The sequence below is a fragment of the Castanea sativa genome, chromosome 10 (assembly GCF_040712315.1).
Source record: "Castanea sativa cultivar Marrone di Chiusa Pesio chromosome 10, ASM4071231v1".
Lineage (NCBI taxonomy): Eukaryota > Viridiplantae > Streptophyta > Magnoliopsida > Fagales > Fagaceae > Castanea > Castanea sativa.
Genome location: NC_134022.1, coordinates 28,001,981 through 28,026,596, shown reverse-complemented (window position 1 = coordinate 28,026,596; position 24,616 = coordinate 28,001,981). Strand labels below are relative to the sequence as shown.

The window sequence follows — 24,616 nt, the reverse complement described above, 5'->3', positions numbered from 1 at the left end:
GTTTCCAGATTCTTGCTTCGAGTCTTAAAGACTCGGTTTTGTTTTGTAGAACTTGAGTCTTTAAGACTTAAGATCAATATGGCATAATAATGTCCAACTCAGCAAGTAGAAAGCGAGTTTTTAAACCTTGAGTCTTATATGGAATTTAAATTTCTAAAACCCGAGATACTAGTTTACAAATATCTTTCAAACATGTGTTAACTTACAATATTCTATTCCCTCCCTGTGCTACCCTGCAAATATCCCAAATATCCCCAAATATGGGTTGAAAACTCAAAAGTATACGTTGGTAAAAGGAAAAAAAAAGAGAGTATAGTCCAAGACCGATTAGACCAAACATAAAAAAACCAAGTTACTCTTCACTTCCTTCTATGGTCATAGAGTAGACTTTGGATATTTTCATGTTTCTCCTTGCACGGCACATTTTGGAAACTAGTTTACGGCTTTGCACAACACATTCATGGTCTAGGATTGCGTGAACCAACATCAGAAGTTACTATACGACGAGGCAATGAGGACGAGTTTCCGTGCGTTACCAAACACAGCACATTCTCTGGGAATCTCCGAATCCACGATTCCGTGAAACAATTTTCTCACGTTAGCGCACCCGCTGGTTGGTTACACCGAGAATCTTAACCCGGACATGGAAAAAGCACCAGAAACTGGGATCGAGGAATCATCATCTCCAAACACATCGCAAGATGATCACAAGCAGTGGATCGAGGCTCAAGATTATCTAAAGAGAAGACTGATAACAGAGGACGATTTCTCATGGAAATTATCGGAACAAAACGAGGAAGAGGAAAAAGAGGAAGTGTTGTTGAGATACGTTGGTGGGGTCGACATAAGTTTCTCAAAGGAGGACACGTCAGTTGCTTGTGGGACCCTCGTGGTGTTGGACATTCAAAGTCAAGACCTTCGAGTTGTGTATCATGATTACTATCTTGTTACACTTACTGTTCCTTATGTTCCTGGCTTCCTTGCTTTCCGAGAGGTTTCTTTTCTTAGCTCATTATTGTTCTTTCGTATATACACGTTATGGAATTGCTTATTTTCGATAACTTATTTGCATAACGAGACACAAAAAGTAGCCCATTTTGAAATTATTTATTTTCGATAGCTTATTTGCGTAATGGGCGATAAAGAATTGCTTGTTTTGAAATTGTTTATTTTTGATAGTTTATTTGTATAATGCGAGACAAAAGGTCGAAAGCTAGCTTATCTGTTTCTTTGTTTCGATGTTCTGTTTGAATGTGTTTATTTTTTTGGGCAGGCCCCGGTTCTTCTAGAGCTTTTGGAGAGAATGAAAAAGAATGCAAGTCCATTTTATCCACAGGTGATAGCTGTGTTTGATGTTAATCATTAGTGCTACTACTACTACTCTTTCCTTTGATGCCTTAAATTATACATTTTAAAAAATTATTTGCCAAAAAATAGCAATGTTGTAAAATTAATTTGCAAATATATGTAATAGTTTGGAGTTTTGGACTACTCATGATTCATGAGTTAACACATTGGCTAGATGTGAGTTCAAGTGTACTTGTCTTTAGAAAAAATGAGTTCCACTGTTTTAAAGGGAACTCATCTTTAGAAAAGATGAGTTCCACTTAAAACATGAAAATGGCCATGTTCCATTATCCATGACAGCATAGTGGGTGAAGCTTGTCTCTTGGAGAGACGAAGTTCATCTTTTCAAAAGACAAGTTTAACAAAAGGCTATTTTGCAAATTAAGTTTAAAACAATGTTACTTTACTGAATAATTTTTAAAATAGCATTATTGATTAACAAAAAGTCCTATAAATGTGCTACGCATAGGTTGAAAGTATGTGATATAAGATGGTACTAACTGATTGGCACATTACTAACTGTTGTATATATTCTGAAAATTTTCATATGTTTATTGGATAACCGTTCAGACTTGTAACACTGGTTTCATTTTTTAATGAACAGGTTTTAATGGTTGATGGAAACGGAATACTTCATCCTCGAGGCAAGTGCTTGTCACAAATCTGATTACAGTATATTCTTCTTATTGAGCATTGTACACAAAACTCAATAAAGCATTTTATACCAGTTTGAAATTTGTTAGTTCAGTTCACTTAATTTTGAAGGTAGATTCCATTTATGGTTCTTTGTGTACGTGAACAGTGAGTGATTCATGTCAACTGGTGATGTCATCAATTGTTACCTATCCTTCTATTTTCCTGAGAAAAATCTCAAAACATAAACTTCTTTTTTATAGGTTTTGGCTTGGCTTGCCATCTAGGTGTTTTGGCTGACCTCCCTACAATTGGGATTGGAAAGAATGTAAGTCCTTTTTATTTTTTGATAAGTAAAAAATGTAAGTTCTGACCATATTAGAGATTGATTCTTCTTGAATTAAATTCAAGTCCCAATATATATATCAAGTTCTCATTTTGACTTGAGAACTTGATCCCTGCTTACTTTTTCTTTTGGTTAAGTTATGACAATGTTTGAACTTATATATCTCAGCTGCATCATGTGGATGGTCTTACTTATTCTGGAGTGAGACAACTACTAGAAACCAAAGAAAATTGCGCTGAAGATTTTATTACTTTGAGTGGATGCTCCGGGAAAATATGGGGAGCAGTAAGAAACCAAGTGTTATAACTTATACTTTTGAAGCATTATTTAAATCTCTCAGTTCATCATTTAACATAATAGAGTCATTTTAACGTCATTTAAACTACATACATGGCAAACTGTAATGGACTACAAATAGTTGGCTGGCTAAGATACGGCAATCTGAGAAATTTTCCTTTTTTGTTAGGCAAAGTAATCGAAGTATGATTTTTCATTTTGTCAGGGAAGCTCAGAATCCTACTTGTACACTCCTTTTTTACTTCTAGGTTGAAAATTTTGGTGAAGATCAAGTTTGGCACTTGTTCTTATCAGTTCAATGGCTAATATACTCTTACAGGAACCCTATTTTACTCCTTTTTAAAAAAAAAAAAAAAAAATTATAAGACAGGAACCCTATTATACTCTCACAGGAAAGAGTTCCCAATTGTAGCTTTGCTACCATGGCTCTCATGTGTTTCATTGCCCAAGTTTAAGGAAAGAAAAGTTTTTTGTTGCCCAGTATGCACTGCTTCATGTGCTTGGCACACCCTTACTGTATAAATTTTTTTTTTTGGTTCATAAACTGGTGAATAATTCATAAGAAGAGGTGATGATCAATGGATTCAGTCTCTATTGCTTGTGTACCGTTCACTGGTGGATTGATTTAAATCTGTTGGTGGAAGTATCATATGGAGTAAAGAACTAATATTTTGATTAAATTTGGTTGATGATTTGGCAACTATGCTGCTGAATACTTTTTTACTTGTGATTCATAATCCTATGTCATGCCTAATACGATCCTTCCTGATATGAGGAGTTAGTCTTGCATATGTAATTCTTGCGTAAAAAAGAAAAACCTTGCTTGTAAGAATTGGGTAGAGGATGAGGTCATGTGTTCAAGATCACTAGGCACATACTTGCACTAGGTTGCTTATTTCCTGAAATAGGCATCGTCTTTAGTGCTTAAATTGTGTTCTTGAAAATATTTCCCATCAGTGGGAAATATAATGTCAGAATAAGATGAGCATCAGAGTATGTATGGAAGGCAATCACACCCGCCCTCTTTATGAACAAGCTAAGGTTTAGACACTCTCAGATGATTTCAGCTCCTGAAGCTTTTGTGGGAGTTTGCTAGAAGACATGCACTAGGTTGCTTATTTCCTGAAATAGGCATCGTCTTTAGTGCTTAAATTGTGTTCTTGAAAATATTTCCCATCAGTGGGAAATATAATGTCAGAATAAGATGAGCATCAGAGTATGTATGGAAGGCAATCACACCCGCCCTCTTTATGAACAAGCTAAGGTTTAGACACTCTCAGATGATTTCAGCTTCTGAAGCTTTTGTGGGAGTTTGCTAGAAGACATTGAAATAGTGACATTGTATTGGTTGGCATATGCCACAATCTAAGGCAAAAGGCTAAACATGCATCCTTTGATATATTATTCATGCTCTTCGCAACATCTGGTTTCATGTGTTTATCTGTTGTTCCTAAGTTTTGATTTAAATCATTGTAATTAAACCCTATTTTTCTCTTTATAGGCAATGAGATCCACAAAGGGCTCCTTGAAGCCTATATTTATTTCTGTTGGTCACCGTGTATCACTTGATGCTGCCATCACAATTGTTAAAATGACTTGCAAGTATCGCGTGCCAGAGCCTACCCGGCAGGTAAAATCTAGATCTGTTCCAAAGCTATGGAAGTTTATTTATGCAATGTTATTCGGTCCTTTTTTTTTTTTTTTAATACAATAGACTTACTATTGGGTTATCGTAACTGCAATATGGAAACTCTGATGCCCTGTACCACTACTGCATCAATTACATAAAACTAAAGTTGTATCATGTATGCAGTCTTTGGTGATAGTTCACTTTCTTTGCAAGAAACTAGTGTCTGATCAAATTACCATTGGAGGCTTCTTGCTAGTTTAACAACTCGAGAAGTTGCATGGAGCCTAAGTACTCTGGTGGGGAAACACTGTATGATGGGTACCATGTTGGAGAACCTCTTCTCCAGAAATTTATCAGCTTAGATGATAGTAAATATAGAATACGGCATTCTCTCAAAAAAAATTTCATGGTTCATTCTGAGTATTGTTGTGCGTCAGATTTCAATTTACATAGAAGTTGATCTATATTAAAAAGGCCATCATTTTGATTGTTAGATACATTTCTTGTGCTCTTTCAAATTGGAATCTAACATATGGCTGGGTGAGAATGTTAGCAGCAAGGTCTTTTTTGGTCATATGGCCACAGTATTTCATTACTTTAGCTCAAGAGTTTTGGAATATGGTGTGTTCGCTATTTGGGGTTCATTGGGTCATGCCACGTAGTGTTGTTACTTTCAATTATCTGCCTGATATGCTTGATTTTTTTTACTTCCATTGTTATTTAGTTTTTATTCTCTGTTGCCTCTTAGCACAATGCTTGTGTGCCTTGTTTTCTCTGTATTTTCTTAAATCAATTTTCAATAAAGTTTGTTACTGATAAAAAAAAAAAGTATTTCATCTCTTTAAACCGCTGAAGATACAAGTGTGTGTATTCTTTCTGTTATGTTACATATCAAGTTGAATGGATATTGTATTTGATTCTGGTCTTTATTTTATTAAACTACAGGCTGATATTAGGTCAAGAGAATACTTACGGAAGCATCAAACGGGCATGTCAGAATGATGCAACATCATGGATCTGGTGGGTTCACGTTTTTCTTTTACTTATTTTTTTCTAAAATAGTTTTTCTTCAATACATAGTGACTGAATGGTAACATCACATGTTACATGCAAAAATGTGTAGCACTCAATAGACTGGAGTTGTGGGTACACCTTTTAGATTATAAAGAGACATGCCAGGGAAATACTTGACTTGCACATTACAAATTTAAATGACAAGAAGGTTGGTGCTTTTGTTCATTTAAATGGAAACTGGAGAGAGTTGAAAAGGCACCATCTTGTTGAAAGGTTCTATACATCTGACCTTTCACAAGGAAATTCTTTTTTCATTGTTATATGGGCTGTAAATATATTTGCACTACCAACATATGCTATATTGAAATTGGCACATATGCTAAGTGATGCTGCCACAGAAGATTAATTTGTTGCTACTTCACAATTTTGTCCATTGAAGATTTATTATATGATCAATGTGTGAAGTCTAACTGAATCAAGAGTCTATGGTTTGAAAGGTCTAGTTATTATATCTATTCTAGGGTTAAAATAGTTTTTGATTTGGGTTTTTGTTTTACAAGTTATAGCTAGTTTTCTTATCAATGGCAAAACTGTAATTTCATCAACTTCTGTGGATAATGGTCTGTGGTAATTGAGTTAAGTCTAGAATTTTGCAGGAGATTTAAGTGTCTTAGGTATATTTCTTTGAGTCCAAGTTAGTGGTTTATTACCTTATCAGGTTTTGGACAAAGTTTTCCTCCCGGTTTGGGGCAATCTCCTCCAACCCATTACATAGTAACTCATAAAGACATCCGCACGTATCATTTAAAATGTCAGATGAATCATTAAATAGGTCATGTAACTAAAAGTATACATGTATGGTTTTCTCAATTACCATGTAGTGGGTTGAAGGAGTTTTCCTCCAAACTAGTTTGCAAGTATGCTTTTTCCATAGGTTGTTAATTTAGCAGGATCTGAATTTCTAATACTACTATTACAAGAAAGAATCTTTATATTTATGCTCAATATAATCAAAGAATTCATGGATTTGATTAATAGAAACATTGAGTGTTTTGAGCATTGAGGTACATTGGCCTTAGTGTGTTACTTTTCCTTTTCACTCCTCACTTTCTCTTCTTCTTTGTCACTATCATTATTTATGGTTTTGTTTATGTGCACTATTAACAATATTGTTCGCTTGTACTTGTTACTCTACTTTTCACAACTTACGGACAAATTCAATCTCAGTTTCTTATTACCTCTTTTACAGCCCTTTTCCTACCAAACCTTAGTCATTCTTTGAATGGCCTTCAGGCAAGTGGCACCTCCAGGTCCTCCCCCCCAATAAGTATGGGATGATGGGAAACAGTGGGTGTTTAAATACCCTCAGGTGCCTGAGTATATTATCTAGCCAAAAAAAAAAAAAACCCATAAGTTTTACTAAACACAAGCCCAGTACAAGCATACCTAAAATCAGCACAGAACATATTCAAAGTCCCCCCCCCCCCCCTCCCTCTCTCAAGATTTTGAAGTAACCAAGAAGATTTTGCAACCATTGAATGAAAGGTTGTGTTTTTAATTGAAGCAAATCTGGAAGAACTGTCTACTATACTAGAAACTTATATAAGCTATCAGGTGCTATTTTGGCCACAAATCTTGATTGATTACTGTTTCAACAAGATTTGTGTGTAATCATTTTTTAGCATAGATTTGTGTGTCTGGTTTAATCCTTGATTAAATCTATAATTGTAACGCGTGAAAGGTCTGCCTACAGATGAAGAAGGTTCAGTCTAAACACTGCCAAATCAGACATTATGAATGCCAGCGGCAGTATCAAAGCAGAAGGGACTAGGGGCAAAGAGGTAAAGAGAGCACCACAAAATAGACTACCTCGGTGTTAAGTCTTCAAGGCATACTTTCAGGTGGAACCATTACAGCAATGAATGTGCTAAAGATCGATCATCATGACTTCTATATGAGGTATGAATTCTATGCCAATGAACTATGAACCCTGGTTCATTTCCTGAGCTGCTGCATCAAGTTTTAGCTGCAAATCAAGGTTTGTGAATTTGTCCAAGGCAGCATAATTTTTGAGCACCAAGATGGTCTCCACCTTGAAATATTCGGTCTTCTCACCTGGCACTGTGGGCGCGATGAGCTCAGTTGAGTCTTTAATGATGATCTTGCCTACCTACACTCTTTGACTTATCATTCATTTATAATGACATGCTAAACCTACAAGTCATTTTCTTCTTCAAATTTTGACGCTTGAATCTGGCTCTGGAATTTTTTGGTTGGTTGAGTTCTTCAAGGAGGGTTATCTCAATTTGGAATGTTACTGTTCCGATGAGCAAATTGACTAGGGTGGCATTGTTAGTATTGGCTTAAATATAGTAGGTATACGGACCCCATTGATTTTGTTATGTTTCTTGTATGGATTATGCTGAGGATATATTGATGACTGTATGGATTATGGTGAGGGAATATTGATGGAATGGAAGCGTATATCCAGCTCTCTAAGGTTGACTGTACTTGTTTTGGGGGTGAACTTGAGGTATACACTTATAAGACCTTCAAAAGAACAATATTATGAATATACTTTGTTTCTGAAACTAATGTTAAAAAAGAAAAAGAAAAAAAAAGATGAAATTGTGACTTTAATGTGTCACTTGAACCAAGTACCTGCCAGCTTAGCACTCTAGTCAGCCATAAAATCGTGAATTGTTCAAATTGTTTGGTATTTGATTGATTTATTAAAGCACAATCTCTAGCCAAATGCTTCGTATTATAAATGCAAGATCGGTTTGTTTCAAATGATTCAACTGCTAAAAATAATTTTGCTTCCATATTACATTTTAAGGTGCAGGGAAACTAAAAGGCCAGATAGAGTATTAGGAAAATTGTAGTTTTCTATTTCTTTTAATGTTATTCTTTCAGTTTCTCTATTGATGGTAAAATGGAATGTAATTAGGATGTAAAGCTTGCTAGACTAGCAGTTTTTATTTATTTATTTACATGGAATGATGGATTTGAATCATGAACATCTTCATTACAAATATTAAGAGGTTCTAATTGTTTTATAAGACTCTTTGCACCTAGGAAGCACGGGCGCTTCATTTAGGATGTCATACCCGTGTTATATCCGTGTTGTACCCGTACTATACAGGTGTCATATCAGTTGTTTCATGTTATAATTTTAAAAAAATTGCTCATGTTGTTGTGTTGTACTAGTACCTGTGTTTATGTCTGTGCTTCGTAACTTGGCACTAGACTTGTGAGTCGTCAGATATTGCACCTTTTTTTTTACTAGGTCAATGATTGGGGTGGGAGGATTTGAATTCCAAATGTTTTTGTTTGAAACACCAAAAATGCTAGTTAAGCTACAGCTTCCAGAGCTCTTGGCGGTAGAATTTGCACTTTAGTTAGTTGCAAATGTTGTATCTATTAGATTGCTTATTATTGTGAAAAAAGTTCTTGAATTTTTTTATGTCTTATTTTCTGCCAATTTCATAGTATACATTTTTTTGAAGCTGTTTCATGGTCAGCATTGAATTTTTTTTTCTAATACCTTGAATTTGGGCAAGATCTGGTGCATAAAGTTTTTGGCGGTCAATGGTTGACTGTTGATATCTCAAAAGAGGTGAAAAACCAGCGCCTATTTTTTTTTAAAGCAGAAAACCAGCGCCTACTTAATACATTTTGAGGCAAGGCAATACATTTTAGCGGTTTAAAAATAAAAATATTTAAATATCGATTAAAAATATTTATTTTCTATTTTAAACACTAGGCCAAAATACCATTTCATTCCTTACATTTTGGTGTTATAATTAATTTGGTCTTTACATTTTGATAGTAGTTAATTTTGTTTCTGTTATTTTCAAATTGCAATAAATTTAGTCATTATCGTTAAGTTTTTAACAGAAAATGATTATATGGTAAATGGTGTGTTTTGTTGGCACACTTGAAATTGACATGACAATTAAAATAATAATAATAATTTTTTTTTATTGACATTAGAAAAATGCCACCTCAGATTTATCAATATTAGAGAGATAAAAAAAAAAAAGAATAAAAACTATTAAAAACAAAAAATAACATGGATTCAGATTTGAGAAGTGTAAACACAAATTGAAAATGAACTCAAAGAACATAAGCCCAGAAAAATATATAATTAAATTTATTTTCAAATGGGAAGAACACAAACTCAGTACATACTGATTTGAACAAAAAATTATTTACAGGTTCAATCCAAAATTTTTATATATAACAAAAGTTACAAAACAAGTCAAATAAAACTCAGTACATTCACAAAACAAAATAACTATGAAGCTCACAAAGTTACATCCAACCTTTGAAGCTCCAATATCATACACAAATACAAAGGGATACTATCAAATAATTAAAATCAAAGAAAACCAAGCACAAAATGGTTCCTCTCCTTCTCTCTACGATTAAGACCCATCTCTGTGTTTCTCTCTTCCTCTCCCTCTCTTATTGTCTACCTTATACCTCCGTTGCACCTAGATCTCCGTCATAATCCATAGCCGCTATCAAGACCCAGATTTGCTCATCTCTCAATCTCCCTTTTTCTCTCCCACTTCCGCTTCATGAGTGTTTATGCCATGGCCATGGCTCAGGTTCGTGACAATGAGCTTGTCATCTTGTCCCCAACAACTAAGTTTAATGGTGGTGGTGGTGGTGGTGGGGGAGAAGATGAAGTTGGGCAAAAGCACACCAAGTAATGTAAGAAAGCTGATTTTTTTTTTTTTGGTGGGTTTGTTGAAAAGAAGTTAGAGATTCAGAGGTTAATGTGCGAAGGAGAGGATTTGAAGAAAATTTAGTGATTTCTTGTAGGAATTTCAGATTTATTTGTGTTTTCCAACTTCTCAAATCTGAATTCATGTTTTTATTTATTTATTTTTTTCTTAATAGTTTTTTTCTAATATTGATAAACTATTTTTTTTATTTAGATGCTGAGGTGTAATTGTCAATAAAAAAAATTATCATTATTTAAGTTGTCATGTCAGCTCCGAGTGTACAAACAAAGCACACTATTTGCCATGGGCATTTTCTATTAGTGACTTAACGGTAATGATTAAATTGATTGCAAGTTGAAAATAATAGAGACCGAATTGACTTTTATCAAAATGTAAGGACCAAATTGACTGCGACCCTAAATTATAGAGACTAAAATAGTATTTTCACCTAAATACTATTAAAAAAAATATTTTTCTTTTTTTTGGGATGTAAAATTGCTAAATTAGTTTTTATTTATTTATGTTTATTAACATCTATTTTACAAGTTGTTATGAATTTTTTTTAGACAAAGTTGTTAGGAAAATTAGCCGTCAATGATTATTCGGTACACTTATAACATTCTTTTTTGGCTTTTGTTATTGGCCTTCATTAAAAAGGAATATATTGGGTCCTACTTCATGGAGAAGCAACAAAAGTAAATAAGTAAATATTTGTTTAACTCACTAAAATGCAATTGCATTAAAAAAACTGATCGATTATAATCTTAACTACGACACTTTGGATTAAATTTCTAGTTTCAATATTTTAGAGAACTTTTTGAAGATAGTTAAAAAAAAAATAAAAAAAAAAATTAATAAGAAGACTTCTAGGAGATGAAGGAAGGAAAGCAAAACCCACTTATATTTTTATTTTATTTTATTAATTAATCAATTACCATTATATAATTTTGGGATTTTTTTTTTTTACAATTTTAGAAAGATAAGACCTTAGACTTTTAGAGCATTCCCATTGGCAATTGTAAAATCTTACAATTGCAAATTTTTTTGCAATTGTGCTAACACTGTAGCACTTTAGTAAAAATTATAATATATTTTCATTGATAAAGTGGAAGAGAGATGAGGAAGAAGAAAAAGAGAGAGTTATATTAGAATATATTATATTATTTTAGTGGGTAATATATATTATTTTAATGAGTAGATTAGAAAAAATAAAAGTTTGGATGTTATGTGTACTGTAAAATAATATGGTATAATTGATAAAATAGCTTTTTGGGATAGTAAAATAGGATATGATGACGTTTTCCATTGTGAATGCTCTAAGGCCGCCTAACTGCCATGCGAAAAATGTTTCATATATATATATATATATTTATACAAGATAGAGTTTCTACTCTAACCTAATTCAAGTGTATATGTGTATGAAGCTCCTTCTTGGAGATTTGAAACTGACCCTTTCCCCCCACACCTTACAAACATTTATACTTGTGGAGTACGTGACTATCGCACCAAGGGTGTGCGGTAGTAAAATGTTTCATATATTTGCCTTTGAAAAGTGTCACTCTCTCAGTTTTTTGTGTGTTGTCCACACACATTATTACGGCCAAAAGCATTACTATTGCAACAACCATCATGCTACGTTAAATATTACTGCTTTTCCCTGTGTCGCGCAAGTCAAACATCATAGATTGTTTTCAGGATCATTTTCAGAGTCACTAGTAGCAACAAAACAAGTCACTTTTATTGAAAGCATTTTTCAACAAAGAACGCTTTTCTCCACTACATTGTTTTTCCTTCCCTTGGTTTCCTTCTTGACTGAAAAATGTAAACGTCTTCACTTGCAGTTTCTCAAATATATGACAAATTCCTTTGAACCTCAGTGAACAAAAGCAAAAATGACTAAATTAAAATGAGACATATTTAAGCCATTTTTCCATGAAAACAAAGTGATTGCCTAGCTTGGAAAGGGTCAGAAAACCGTTTATCCTGCGTGCGCACACATATATCACATAGCTCACAAGTATTCAATCTGGTTGACAATTATCAAAAGCAGTTTTCTGTGTCTCTGTATATGAAAATCCACCTCCCTAACTATTAAGTTATGAAAGTTTAATATTTGATATATTGTCTACATATACAAGCAAAAAAATGAAGCAAGCTAGTAATGTACCTTAGCAGCAAAATCACAGAATTGAAAGGATAAACAAAGATAAAAACAGCAATAAACCAACGGGTTGTTTATGTGATCCAACACTACTACTAATACTCTGCATTGCTGTAGGCACATTGATCATGATCCTAAATTTGCAATCTCCAGTTGATGGGTCTGTAGTTGTGACAACTGAAAGGTTTGAGAACTGGCAAGCCCTCGCAAGCTGATTCTGTATCTGATAGTAACTGTTAAATGCATAGGAGATATTCCCCCTAGCATCCAAACTTCCACATGAAGTCCCATATCCAAGACTAGTGCAATCAGCATTTGCACAAGCATAGCTGACACTTGGTCCGACTTGTGGATCATCAAGACTAGCTGAGGGTGACATAACACACCATTGTTGAGCCAGATATGGTACATTACTTGCTGCTACCAAACCGTTCGAGTTTGCTGTAATGTTAAGCAGGTATTTGGGTGTTCCAGCAGTGTAAAACATCCCCCAATGCCGTTCAAAATTACCCGGCTGAATACTTTTGGCATCTTCATCTATAAGGCTGAATAAGTAAGCATCCAAGGGACCAGATCTCATTGGGGTCCCCTGCCCTGCCAGATAGCGAGACATGAAACCTTGGTTGAACCTCTGAGCATTCAGTAAGTTTGCATTTTGATCTCCATCAGTAGGCCACCCGATTTCTCCAACAATTATGGACATGTTTCCATAGCCATTAGTCTGTAAGGCCCATACAAGGGTATCATAGTTTGCGCTAAACATGTCCTGGTAGATTCTTCCATTATCATTTAAGGGAGATGAATAGCCATTAAAGAAGGCGTAGTCAAAGGGGAAACTGGGATTATTATAAAGGCTGATAAAGGGGTAGATGTTGACAGTAAAAGGAGCTCCATTGGCATTCAAGAACTGAACAATTTGCACCATCAGGGCCTGGATGTCTGCACGAAAGTTACCAGAAGAAGGCAAATCATTTGTACTCTGGTATACATCAGCATTTAGGGGGACAGTGACTTTAACCTGACTACTCAAACCGGCTTTTGTAAGTGCTGACTGGATATTTTGAAGAGCGGGAAGAGTAATCGCTTCAAAGCTTCCGTTATACGTTGTCAAGAATGGTTCATTCCCAACTGCAACATACCTTGCAGAGAATGTATGAAATTGAAAAGGTAAATTTAACAGACAAACATAAACTGCATATTCAAAGAAACTAGACAAGCTCATATAAGAACCAAAAATGACCAGAAATAGTTTGCCTTCAACCTTTCTTGTTCTTTTACAGTTTGGTAAATGGTATATAGGAATGCATGTCTACAAATCCTATTCTTAAAACAAATGCTTTTATCCAAAATTTTATATTCTAAAAAACTGCAGAGCATATAAATATCTATCTGGGCCCTATTTTATCTACTACAGCAAAAGGAATACTAAAGTTGCAGAACATTGTGATGTTATGTAAACTCAGTTGTATATTCTTACTATTGATTGGAAAAGGAGAGAATTTGCTTTATGATATCTTATATCACGGAAACCAGGTTATAATCAAGCAATGGAAATCTCATCATTACAGAATAATTTAAATAGCTAAATAGCAAATACGAATTGGTTTGAATATATACCAAAACTGGCAATACAAATCATTAGAAAATAAATTATATAGCTCTTTATTCATGTCTGTGTAAGAACAATGTTGGGTTATCCTTATCACAATGTTGTTTGTTCACTGATTGAGAAAGCAAAACAATATGAAGGCAGCAATTAACTGAAATATTGTACACATACTTTCCCAATGCAACACCAAGCAACTTGAAAGCAAAAAGAATATAGGCTCTGAAGGGACAGGCTCAATATAGTGAATAAAAGCAGATAAAATATCTTCAGATTGCAGGAAATCCAAGGTTGGATAGATTGCACTATAGGAATAGCATGTTGTTCTCGAAATATTTCAAATATCCTCCAGGATTGTAACCAATGTTTAGCCATCAAAAGATGTTCAGAGATATAAGTGGGGGAGGATAAATAAGATAAGGAGAGAGGGTAATTGCAAATAGTATTAGCTTATTTAGGTCATTTTTATTAAGGTCTCTTAAAATGGAGCCACAAGAAGACTCCAGTAGTGTCAGGCTGTTGAGATGCAAATTAAAGATACATATATATTTTTTAAACAAAAAGTGGCACCCCATTTGATTTGATGCCAATACCTATAGATGATTGTATGCCATATCCAAGGTCAAAGCTATAAAATAAATGAATAAATAACTAGCAAATGAGAGACATAGGAGTTAAAGAGGAGCTAATTTAGATTAAATAACCACACTAGGCTACTGACACATGCAAATAAAAAGAAACTTTGTACAAGTTTTTTTATTTTTCATTTAGAAAGATAGTAACTTTGTAAACTCTACCTAGTTTTGTTTTGATAGGAAACATTCAGTACACCTGTATTACGCATTATTAAACATGAAAATGTTATATAATTTGCTATGCAGGATAATTTGCAAGCATTATAAAATGAGGCTGAATAAACTCTACCTAGTGGGAATCTTAAAGAGTATAAGGATTTACTAGTAGTTGTAAGACCCAGTAGATCTTGAGAACTATGTGCTTCATTCTATAAGGTTATTATTGTTTATAAATGTCTGTGGTGAAGTGTGCAAGTCAATCTCAAATGTTTGTTTGGTTTCAGGAAAACTAGGACACAAGTAGACCCATACAAAATGAAGTCTTTATCCCATTGAAGTTGTTTTCTGTTATTCCTGTGTTTACAGACACAAGTGTTGCAATCTGACCACAGCAAGCAGCTCTTGTTAAATTTGTGATATATTTTTTGTAAATCAATCACAATTTCTTCTACTATAGGAATTCTGAAATTTTTAATGAACTTGTTGTGTGGTGCTGATTCTTTGAAACCCCTTCCAAACATTTTGTCGCCCCAATAAGTAGAAAAATTATGCAAATAGTATTAAAAATGGTGATAAGATTCATTGTCTTGCAGCTGTCACACACAGTTATGCTCAATGTTATTAACTCCCAATTCCACAAGGTTGCATTTAATTGTCCTTGAAAAGACAATACCATTTTCGCTGCATTAATCAATACAAAAATGCGGTTAAATTTAATTGGAGAACCTATATTTGGAGAACCTACAATACAATGTCGAAGGAACTGTATCTAAGTTTTTTCCTAATTAATAAAACTGTAAGAATAACAACTTTGTCAAGTGCATACAAGAATACAATTTAAGTGAATAAGTTAACTAATTGAACATCTATTGTAAGAGTTAACATGATTGCAAGGTATCACTTGAATAAATACTTGTATAGAAAAGCATAGTAATTGCAAAAAGATGAAGAGATAAAGGATTTACCTGATGTCTACACCATTGGAAGAGATATGTGCTGACACATTCTTAGCAACCCAATTCTCAGCTGCTTGAACACTATTAGCCAAAGTATTAAGCATGTCATTAGGAATACCCACCATGACTTGAATCCCTGAAGTTTTCAGAGCATTCAAAGTTGTGGAATCAGCATCGAAAAGCTTAACCTTTTGAATCCCATTGTCCCTTAGCATCTTCACCACAGTTGCAGGCGGCAAAGGGTGCGTTGCCTGTGTCCCCCAGTTAACACCAATTCCACTCACTGAACCCATCAAAAGCACAGTAAATAACAACAACATGGCAACTAGAAGACCAGCAAAGTCCACAACTTTCAAAAGCCCCATAATCCCTTTATTAATATAGTTGTAAAAAACTATATGGGGTTTATGATTAGAGATAGAATTTATAGAAAACAGCTGGCTTTAACACGTGGGATTGAAACCAAACCAGAGTCGGTTTTACTCAGCAAAGTCAGGTTAAACTTAAACACTGCCCCTATATTAGGAAGGCTATATTTCTTAGGACTCAAGAAAGTTTTCAGTGAAACAAGGGAATAATCACCAAAAAATAAGGAAAGAATATATAGCTGAATATATATAGGTTCAATAAACTAGAATAAAAGAAGGGAAAACAGAGGAGACACTACCAGACAGAGTGAACACGCAAACAAAAGAAATTCATATATATTTGAAAAGCAGAAAACATTAATAAACAAAGCTCAGAAAAGCCTTAGAAGTTAGAAACCAGAATCGAAATACTGAAAGAACAAAACTCGGTATTAAAAGGCTTTGCACATAGGCTGATTTGAAAGAAACATTAGACGATTACAGCTGCCATGCATAAAACAGAGATAATTCTAATAAAAACAACAAGTTCTCTCTCTGATCCAAAATGGAAACTTTTTGGCTGATAGTTTAGCTTAACCAAAGGGCATACAGAAACAGAGATCGAAAGCAAAGCAAGAGAGAGAGAGAGAGAGAGAGAGAGTTGAGAGCTGAAAGTTGTGGGAAGAGAGTAAAAGTCTGTAGGCACAACCTTTCTGATTCAGAATCTAATAGGTGTATGGGTACGCATAATAGATCCAAACACATTATTTAATTTGATTAGACAATTATTCACACTAATTTAATCTTATATTAGTGTATAATTACACGACCAAAGAGGTATTATTTTTTCCACTGGAGCTGTCAACCTGTCCTTCTCTCCTCATTATTTCATCAAATCTTTTATTTAATTATTTTTTTAGAAAGAGTATAATTGTATAAAGAAACTCCCTAACCATTTCAAGTAAAAAACTCTTTAATTAACCAAAAGCTTTTCTTGAACAACAATGGAATAGTGGGGGGGTATTCTAGACTTTCTCATAGACAGTACTTGAGCTCGTTGTCATTCTTCCATGATCGAAGCCCGATTTTCAGAAAGCTGAAGTAATATTTTTAACTTTAGAAAAAGGTATTATAGCCGTATGGGGCTATGGTATATATGTATGGTTCCAATTTCCAACAAAGTTATCGCAGACCAACACACCTTACCTTAAAAAACTTAGGATTCCGCGTAGTGTTGATGTGTATGCGTGTAGCAGTGTGATTGTGAAGTTTGGTAGTTCAGAGTTTGAGGTAACTAGGTAAGGTAAGTTTTTTGTTCTTTGTCAGCAAAGTGAGTAGTTAGTTGAGAAAGGCATGTAACAACGTACTGCTTTCAGTTTTATAACCAGCTGGATCGGATTATCAAAAAGCAGCCAACCACGTGGCACGCACAAAAAATATGCATTGAAATGAAGATAATTCAATTGCCTGGACCTTGGTTTTTCAGTGGGCCTTGCCCTTGAGTAAGCCTGCGAGGGACACGCAAGTCTGGGATTGTAGCCATCCAATTGGCATGCTAATGTGTGGTTTTGTGGCTTGGGTCCATGGTCCATTGTCATGTGCAGTGGAGCCAATTGGATGCCGTTATGTGTCCGGGAATTACTTCGTGGCAATATGCCATTCGGCTTTAGTGCACATGATGACACCTTGGACTAAACTTCTTTTTTAATGATTTTTTTAATGCACCACACCTTTTGTTAAGATTCTAATACGACAAATTATGAATGATTGATGGTATATTATATGTATATGTACACGCCATTTTTTTTTTTTTTTTTAAATTTTCTTTTAGAACAACACAACTTAAATACATGTTAAAATATTGTACCTAAACCTTTTTTTTAATGAGTTCTTTAATGTGTCACTCATTTTATTATGATATAATAAATTATGAGTGATTGGTTGTCTATTATTTTTATATGTACACATTATTTTTTATTTATTTATTTTACGACAACAAAACTTAATTACGTGTTAAGATACTGAACCTAAACCTTCTTTTTTAATGAGTTCTTTAATGTGTCATACCTTCTATTACGATTTTGATATGACAAATTATGAGTGATTGATTGTCTATTATTTTTATATATACACATCATTAAAAAAAAAAAGGGAAGAAATGTTAATCACAACATCCAGAAAAACATTTGTCACACAAAAAAAAAAAAAAAATACTGATCAATTCATCTTAAATAGTTCCACAACTATGTGATTAAGGACTAATCAATTCATCTTAAATAGTTCCACAACTATGTGATTACTAGAGCAGATTGCTCAGTAGACACAGTCAATGACTTTCATTCCTAAAACTGCAGAAAATCTTTATTATTCAAATGCATACCTAATGTGCCATATCAATGGTGAGATGAACAATTTTGGAGACAATGGTTTATTAAGGCAAGCAGTTCAAGAAACAACAGAATTTACAGTAAGTTTACGCTAAGATTTTCAACCGGTTCCCTGAAGACGACAACTCCTCCACATTCATACTCTATCAATGTCAAAATACATATATACCTCAATTGAAACGGAAGAGAAGAAGAAAAAAAGTTAATTTCCATTAAATTAACATCCAAGAAGTACGTTTTAGGCAACAATTGTTTATTTTCTCTAGCAGCAACACATCCAACAACTCCCTTGTTGGAATTACTATGAAAAACGCAGAACATTTCTGATGGGAGATCATCCCAAGGAACAAACTTAAAAGTGATAATATATTTTTTTATCAAAAGAGCAAGGAAAGTAGAGGAAGATTCCAAGAGCATAGGTCACAAGATCTTTGGCAAGAACAAAGCAAAGAGAAATCATAAATCAAGTTATGTCAAGTTTGATCTTATAATACATAGTATATTTCTTCTCATATGATTTACTGATGAACTTAATCAAAGTTGTCATTAAATAATCGCCCTTCTCAGTTTCATGCCAAAACCACTCTGGATAGAAATTTCCATTAAACATCCACACAAATCATAGCCATAAAGGTTGAAAATGCAGACAAAAACAGTTAATTATCACAATTGAATTCTGTGTCACATTTGGTAAAGTTGCATATTTAATGATATAGGAGCACTCAACCAATATGCATGAGCTCTCAATTTGAAAAAAAAAAACTACTTTTAGTTCTATCCTGAGGCCAGACTTTGTTGTGATGGCAACTGCTCTAACCTTAAGCCATTTGTTGTGGGTATCACCTTTCCTAAAGCCTCCACAAGTAGGAACCTCAAGCACTATATATGCCCTATTTTTACTTTTAGCTCTATCTGCTTTAGACTGACTTGTAAGAGAACTCAAAATTGTCAAAAGATGGATTTGTTTGAAATATTGTAATAGACCTAATGAAGGACATTGCTAGGTGAATAGTGCTTTGCATGTGGTGCCCAGAACAAAGCACAGAATACATGAAGCACTCAAAAGAGTTGCAAAATAAACTAAAGCCATCAAAGTTACTCATGTCCGGTCTAGCACGTAGACTCCCAATTCTTGGGTCTTAACGAGTATGATTTAATGAATCTTTTGAAAATCATCAATATATGTCAAGGTTTTATATTTGAGATTGCTGTCTTGGCTAACAAAATTTGAACAACTGACCACCTAGGGATAATCCTCTTCTCCAAGCTTAAATTCAGAACCACAGGATTTTTGCAATATATGTTGATGGGAAACCCAATTTGCTCACAAGGAATTTCATTGCTTTAGTGATCTTATCCTCAGATAAAAGCATACAATTTGGATGCTTTTTAAAAATCTTCTTAGACCAACCCCACCTCCTAAAAATCTCAAATTTAGATTCCCACATTGGTTTTTTCAACTTCAAACCATTTGGATTGCTTGCACAAACACTGCTTTTGAAGGATCAAAACCCAATTCCTTAACCTCCTGGACGACCTTAACAAACTTAGCATGTATAATGAATGCCATACTCGGAAAATGAGCCACCAAAAGAGAGATGGTAGATTGAGGTGCTCCAAGTTCTCTCAAAAGAGTAACATTTGGAGCCATAACATTGGTTACATCACATGAAAAGGCACGTTGTGAGCACTTCATAGTTGTAATGACTTTCTCATTCACAAGAAGCACACTTTTAAGAAATTCATAGCATGGAATTAGATGATTAGTCAAGCTCCACAGCAGCAGGTCAGGGCTTAAAGTGAGGATTCTAGGGAGGACAGAGCTTGAAACCCCTATAGAATGGAAAAACTCTATCTTGGGCGAAAGGTTATTCTCAGGATCAGCTAAAAGCAAAGTTGGGAAACTCCTGATAAGTTTGGTGATTTGAGTATTGTCGAATCCATTCTCTTTGAGAAGATTAAGCACTGAGTCTGGCCTATCTGGGTTTTGAAATTGTACCTTGTTGGATGCTAAAAGAGCTGATTTTGGTGACAACCCACATGAGTTTACGAGATAAGACATTGTAAAAGAATTTCTGTCTACCTCATTTTCAAACTCTGATTCAGATAAACAACCTACTGATGTAAATGATTGGATGATAAAGAAAGCATTTTTTCTGAAGAAGACCCAACTGGGTACTCCTCCTATTTGCAATAAAAAGTAGCTGTCTTGAAGAGAAAGAACCAAACATAATTGACTCACTGAGTTTGCCTGAGAGTCAGCTTCAGTAGGGCTGCATTGATTGTCTGATTAATCTTTCATCGACTAAGCACCTATGCCTATGTGAATCTGAAACTGATTGATAGAGAAAAAAAGATAAAAGGCAAAATCTTCAGGGCCAAACAGGTGAAAGTGGATATTGAGAGTGGACCTGTGGGACTGAATAGGAAGCTCGTGTCCAATACGCCACTGCTCTGATAAGCCAGCATCGCTGGGTCAGGGATAAGTAACTCGTAACTTTTACAAATCCCTAAGAGCACTAGCATCTAGGGATACAAAAAAGAAAAACATATTTTACATCCTCAAACACCACTTTATATTTTACCAACTCATTTTACAATTCACACAACATCCCGGTTTTTATTTTTACATACAACTCATTAAAATAATATAAACTATCCTATCAACTCATTCTCTCCCATCTCTCTCTCTTGTTTTTTGTTTTTGGGGAGAAAAATGGAGAAATCTAGTTCTGGAACTGCTAACAAAGCAGACCTATCACAGATGAGTCCGTGAACACACTAGAAAACTTGAAGCATTAAACATCCACACAAATCTAGCCATAAAGGTTGAAATTACAAATCAACAATCATAAGAGCAGACAGAAATTTTTATTAAAAAAATGCAGACAAAAACAATGAATTGTCATAACTGAATTCTGTGTCACATATGGTAAATTTGCATATCTAATAATAAAGGAGCAAACACAACCCATATGCATAAGTACTCAATTTGAGAGCACTACTGTTAGCTCGATCCTGAGGTCAGAATTTGTTGTAACGGCAACTGCTCTTCACTTAAACCATGTCTCGTGGGTATCACCTTTCCTAGAGCCTGCACAAGCAGGAACCTTGAGCAATATATATGCCCTATTTTAACTTTTAGCAAGATCTGCCTAAAGAGACTACTGCATTTTATTTATAGGTAATAAAAATTTTATTGAAAAGAGACTACTTCATGCAAAATGACATGAAATAGCCTAAAGAACTACAGAAAATACAAAAGTTATGTACAAAAAGATTGAAACTCAATAAACATTGGAATGGAATCTCTATTTGTAAGTCCCCAAGCACGACACCAATCAAACAAAGTACCAACAAAAAAAGCTGGAAGTTGTCAAAAGACTCCATTTGTTTGAAATAATGTAATAGACCTAATGTAGGGCAATTTGATGACATTGCTAGGTGTGTAAATAGGGCCTTGCTTGTGTTGCCCAGAACATAGCACAAAACACATTAAGCACTTAATAGAGTAGCAAACTAAACTAAAGCCATCAAAGTTACTCATGTCGTCTAATAGGTAAACTCTCAATTCTTGAGTCTTAGGATGCGTTTGAATACCGCTTATTTTGCTGAAAATTGAAAACAATAAAAATAATAATTTCCGGTTACTGTTCACACAAAATACTGTTCATATGCTTGATACACTGTTCATGTGCACAGGCGCTGTTCCAAAAAAAAGAAAAAGAAAAAAGGCTGAAACACCAAAACGTGGACGTGATCCAAATGCTCACTTAATGAGTATGATTTACTCCGTTTGAAAAACCATCAATCTATGTCAGGGTTTTGTAGTTGAGATTGTTGTCTTGGAAATTACATACACATGTGCAAACAGTTCAAGATAAGACAATCTAATATATATATCTAAAGTGCAAAAATTAGCAATTATGACAATGAAAGTCAAGAATAACATTATATTGAAGTCAAAATGTTACAGCAGTTCAGTCTCACCAACCTTCTCAGATTGAATTTCTACATGCAGAAGCTCCATCTTATTTTGATACACACTCAACAATTGAGGAACATTGTCCTGAAATCTGATCACAAACTTCTCCAAAAAACACTTCTCAGTAGGCAGTAAGAAAGTCGCTAAGCTTAAATCATTCTTGACCAAATCCTTGGTAAACAAAATTTGAACAACTGAGCACCTAGGGATAATCCTCTTCTCCAAGCTTAAATTCAGAACCACAGGATTTTTAGCAATATTTTTTGTTGAGAAACCCAATTTGCTCACAAGGAATTTCATTGCTTTTGTGATCTTCTCCTCTGATAAAAGCATACAATTAGGGTGCTTTTTAAATGCTAAGAGAGTGTCCTCTTTAGACCAACCCCACCTCCTAAAAATCTCAAATTTAGATTCCCACATTGGTTTTTTCAACTTCAAAACCGCTTGGATTGCTTGCACGAACACTGCTTTTGAAGGATCAAAACCCAATTCCTTAACCTCCTGGACGGCCTTAACAAACTTCGCATGTGTAATGAATGCCATACTTGGAAAATGAGTCACCAAAAGAGAGACGGTAGATTGAGGTGCTCCAAGTTCTCTCAAAAGAGCAACATTTGGAACCATAACATTGGTTACATCACATAGAAAAGCACGCTGTGAGCGCTTCATAGTTGTAATGACTTTCTCATTCACAAGAAGCACACTTTTAAGGAAATCATAGCATGGAATTAGGTGATTAGTCAAGCTCCTTCGCAGTAGGTCAGGGCTTAAAGTGAGGATTCTAGGGAGGTCAGAGCCTGAAACCCCTATAGAACGGAAAAACTCAATCTTTGGCAAAAGGGTATTCTCAGGATCAGCTAAAAGCAAGGTTGGACGAGTCCTGATAAGTTTGGTGATTTGGGTATTGTCGAATCCATTCTCTTTGAGAAGATTAAGCACTGAGTCAGGCCTATCTGGGTTTTGAAAGTGTACCTTGTTGGATGCTAATAGAGCTGATTCTGGTGACAACCCACATGAGTTTACGAGATAAGACACTGTAAAAGAATTTCTTTCTGATTCATTTTCAAACTCTGATTCAGTTAAACAACCTACTGATGTAAATGATTGGATGATAAAGAAAGCATTTTTCTGAAGAAGACCCAACTGGGTGCTCCTCCTATTTGTAATAAAAAGTAGCTGTCTTGAAGAGAGAAAACCAAACATAATTGACTCACTGAGTTAGCCTGAGAGTCAGCTTCAGCATAAGCCAGCACCAGGTCCAAGAGTCAGAAACTCGTAGCTTATTCCAAATCCCTAACCGTGGCCTATATGTTTTGCACGAGCTTTTTCTTCAGTGGAGCCTTCTCTTAACTCTTCAGCCCACCTTAATGCCCCCACATTGGGTCACAAGCCCATGTTACAGAGCTCGGCTTCTGTTTCCATTATGATGTAGCATATGAAGAAAGAAATACTATGGTTGCTAAGCGATGTGGGGATTGAAACATTGAAACATATGTTTGTTTGGGGGGGGGGGTGTCTACATACCCACTATACTATTAGCATGCTTCCTTTCTAATGTTTGATTTGATGGAACTTGAAGATAGCAAGTTAGCAACTATCTGTTTCGAAACTTGGATTCAGTTTATTAATACAGCAGCATGTTATAAAAAGTGGCTGTCTTGAACGGAGGACCGAACATATAATTGAGATTGGGCTCACTGAAAAAATATTAATGATAAAAGGCAAAATATTCTGGGCCGAAAAGATGGAAGTGGAATTGAGAGTGGGCCTCTCAGGGTAGGCCTGAGGGGTACCGACTCGTTGGTCCACTGGAGAGGAAGAAGCTCGTGTCCTTCAGGGACGTATCACTGCTCTGATAAGCCAGCGCTGGTTACGCGAAGTGTATTATCTTTTATACACAACAACCGTAACCCATTATTTACTGCACGTGCCATCCCGAGCTTCTTATTCTCCAGTGGAGAGTCGATAAGGGCCCACACAATGCCCCACAGGTGCCATTTTCCTTCAAGGTTATCCACAACTAAAGTTCTTCAGCCCACCTTAATGCCCCCACAATGGGTCACAAGCCCACGTTACAGAGCTCGGCATCCGATTCCACTATGCTGCAGTATATGAATATAGAAACTGTTTGGTTGCTAAGCGATGTGGGATTGATACATATGTCTGTTTGTGGTGAGTTAGGTGCGGGGTCTTCATTCCCCATTGTAGTATTAGCATGTTTCCTTTCTAATGTTTGATGGGAACTTGAAGACAGCAACTATCTGTTTCAAACTACTTGGATTCAGTTTATCAATACAGCATGTTATGATTTCCCTATGTTTTATCCTTGCTGAAGAGTGAAGATTCAATTTTCCTCTTTTATTTTTATTTTTTTTAT

General features: G+C 35.0%; 4 protein-coding genes across 8 annotated transcripts; 1 reads left to right on the top strand and 3 right to left on the bottom strand.

Moving 5' to 3' along the window:
• The first annotated feature begins 285 nt into the window (after positions 1-285).
• LOC142612571 (uncharacterized) lies at positions 286-7,895 on the top strand. 4 transcript variants are annotated; one of them, XM_075784666.1, is made up of 8 exons: positions 286-994; positions 1,274-1,336; positions 1,952-1,991; positions 2,244-2,308; positions 2,495-2,611; positions 4,125-4,253; positions 5,199-5,273; positions 5,377-7,013. In XM_075784666.1, exons 1-7 carry the CDS (start codon positions 644-646, stop codon positions 5,253-5,255), a joined length of 822 nt encoding a protein of 273 aa, XP_075640781.1. In that variant the 5' UTR covers positions 286-643; the 3' UTR covers positions 5,256-5,273; positions 5,377-7,013. The 4 variants fall into 4 exon arrangements, with proteins under 4 accessions (XP_075640781.1, XP_075640783.1, XP_075640782.1 ...); XM_075784665.1 differs by lacking the exon at positions 5,377-7,013 and adding an exon at positions 7,021-7,894 and having other exon boundaries at positions 289-994; XM_075784668.1 differs by lacking the exons at positions 2,495-2,611; positions 5,377-7,013 and adding an exon at positions 7,021-7,895.
• A 4,175-nt stretch (positions 7,896-12,070) lies between these two features.
• Positions 12,071-17,190, bottom strand: LOC142614165 (glucan endo-1,3-beta-glucosidase 5). Of its 2 annotated transcripts, XM_075786709.1 has the most exons (3): positions 17,074-17,190; positions 15,530-15,803; positions 12,071-13,303 (listed from the first exon to the last, which is right to left on the bottom strand). In XM_075786709.1, exons 2-3 carry the CDS (start codon positions 15,733-15,735, stop codon positions 12,184-12,186), a joined length of 1,326 nt encoding a protein of 441 aa, XP_075642824.1. In that variant the 5' UTR covers positions 15,736-15,803; positions 17,074-17,190; the 3' UTR covers positions 12,071-12,183. The 2 variants fall into 2 exon arrangements, with proteins under 2 accessions (XP_075642824.1, XP_075642823.1); XM_075786708.1 differs by lacking the exon at positions 17,074-17,190 and having other exon boundaries at positions 15,530-16,590.
• Positions 17,191-19,716: 2,526 nt separating this feature from the next.
• Positions 19,717-20,316, bottom strand: LOC142612339 (uncharacterized). Its single transcript, XM_075784442.1, has one exon. The coding sequence runs from the start codon at positions 20,314-20,316 to the stop codon at positions 19,717-19,719; it is 600 nt and encodes a 199-aa protein (XP_075640557.1).
• A 793-nt stretch (positions 20,317-21,109) lies between these two features.
• LOC142613012 (uncharacterized) lies at positions 21,110-23,585 on the bottom strand. The gene is made up of 2 exons (XM_075785192.1): positions 22,249-23,585; positions 21,110-21,348 (listed from the first exon to the last, which is right to left on the bottom strand). The coding sequence occupies exons 1-2, from the start codon at positions 23,440-23,442 to the stop codon at positions 21,262-21,264; spliced, it is 1,281 nt and encodes a 426-aa protein (XP_075641307.1). The 5' UTR covers positions 23,443-23,585; the 3' UTR covers positions 21,110-21,261.
• Between the last annotated feature and the right edge of the window lie 1,031 nt (positions 23,586-24,616).

Coding starts and splice junctions, on each gene's coding strand:
- LOC142612571 (XM_075784665.1), top strand. CDS start 644: ATGGAAAAAGCACCAGAAACTGGGATCGAGGAATCATCATCTCCAAAC. Junction 995..1,273: donor GCTTCCTTGCTTTCCGAGAG/GTTTCTTTTCTT, acceptor TTTTTTGGGCAG/GCCCCGGTTCTTCTAGAGCT. Junction 2,309..2,494: donor CAATTGGGATTGGAAAGAAT/GTAAGTCCTTTT, acceptor TATATATCTCAG/CTGCATCATGTGGATGGTCT.
- LOC142614165 (XM_075786708.1), bottom strand. CDS start 15,885: ATGGGGCTTTTGAAAGTTGTGGACTTTGCTGGTCTTCTAGTTGCCATG. Junction 13,304..15,529: donor TCCAATGGTGTAGACATCAG/GTAAATCCTTTA, acceptor ATTCTCTGCAAG/GTATGTTGCAGTTGGGAATG.
- LOC142612339 (XM_075784442.1), bottom strand. CDS start 20,316: ATGTCTTATCTCGTAAACTCATGTGGGTTGTCACCAAAATCAGCTCTT.
- LOC142613012 (XM_075785192.1), bottom strand. CDS start 23,442: ATGTTTGGTTTTCTCTCTTCAAGACAGCTACTTTTTATTACAAATAGG. Junction 21,349..22,248: donor TAGAAATTCAATCTGAGAAG/GTTGGTGAGACT, acceptor CTGCTTGTGCAG/GCTCTAGGAAAGGTGATACC.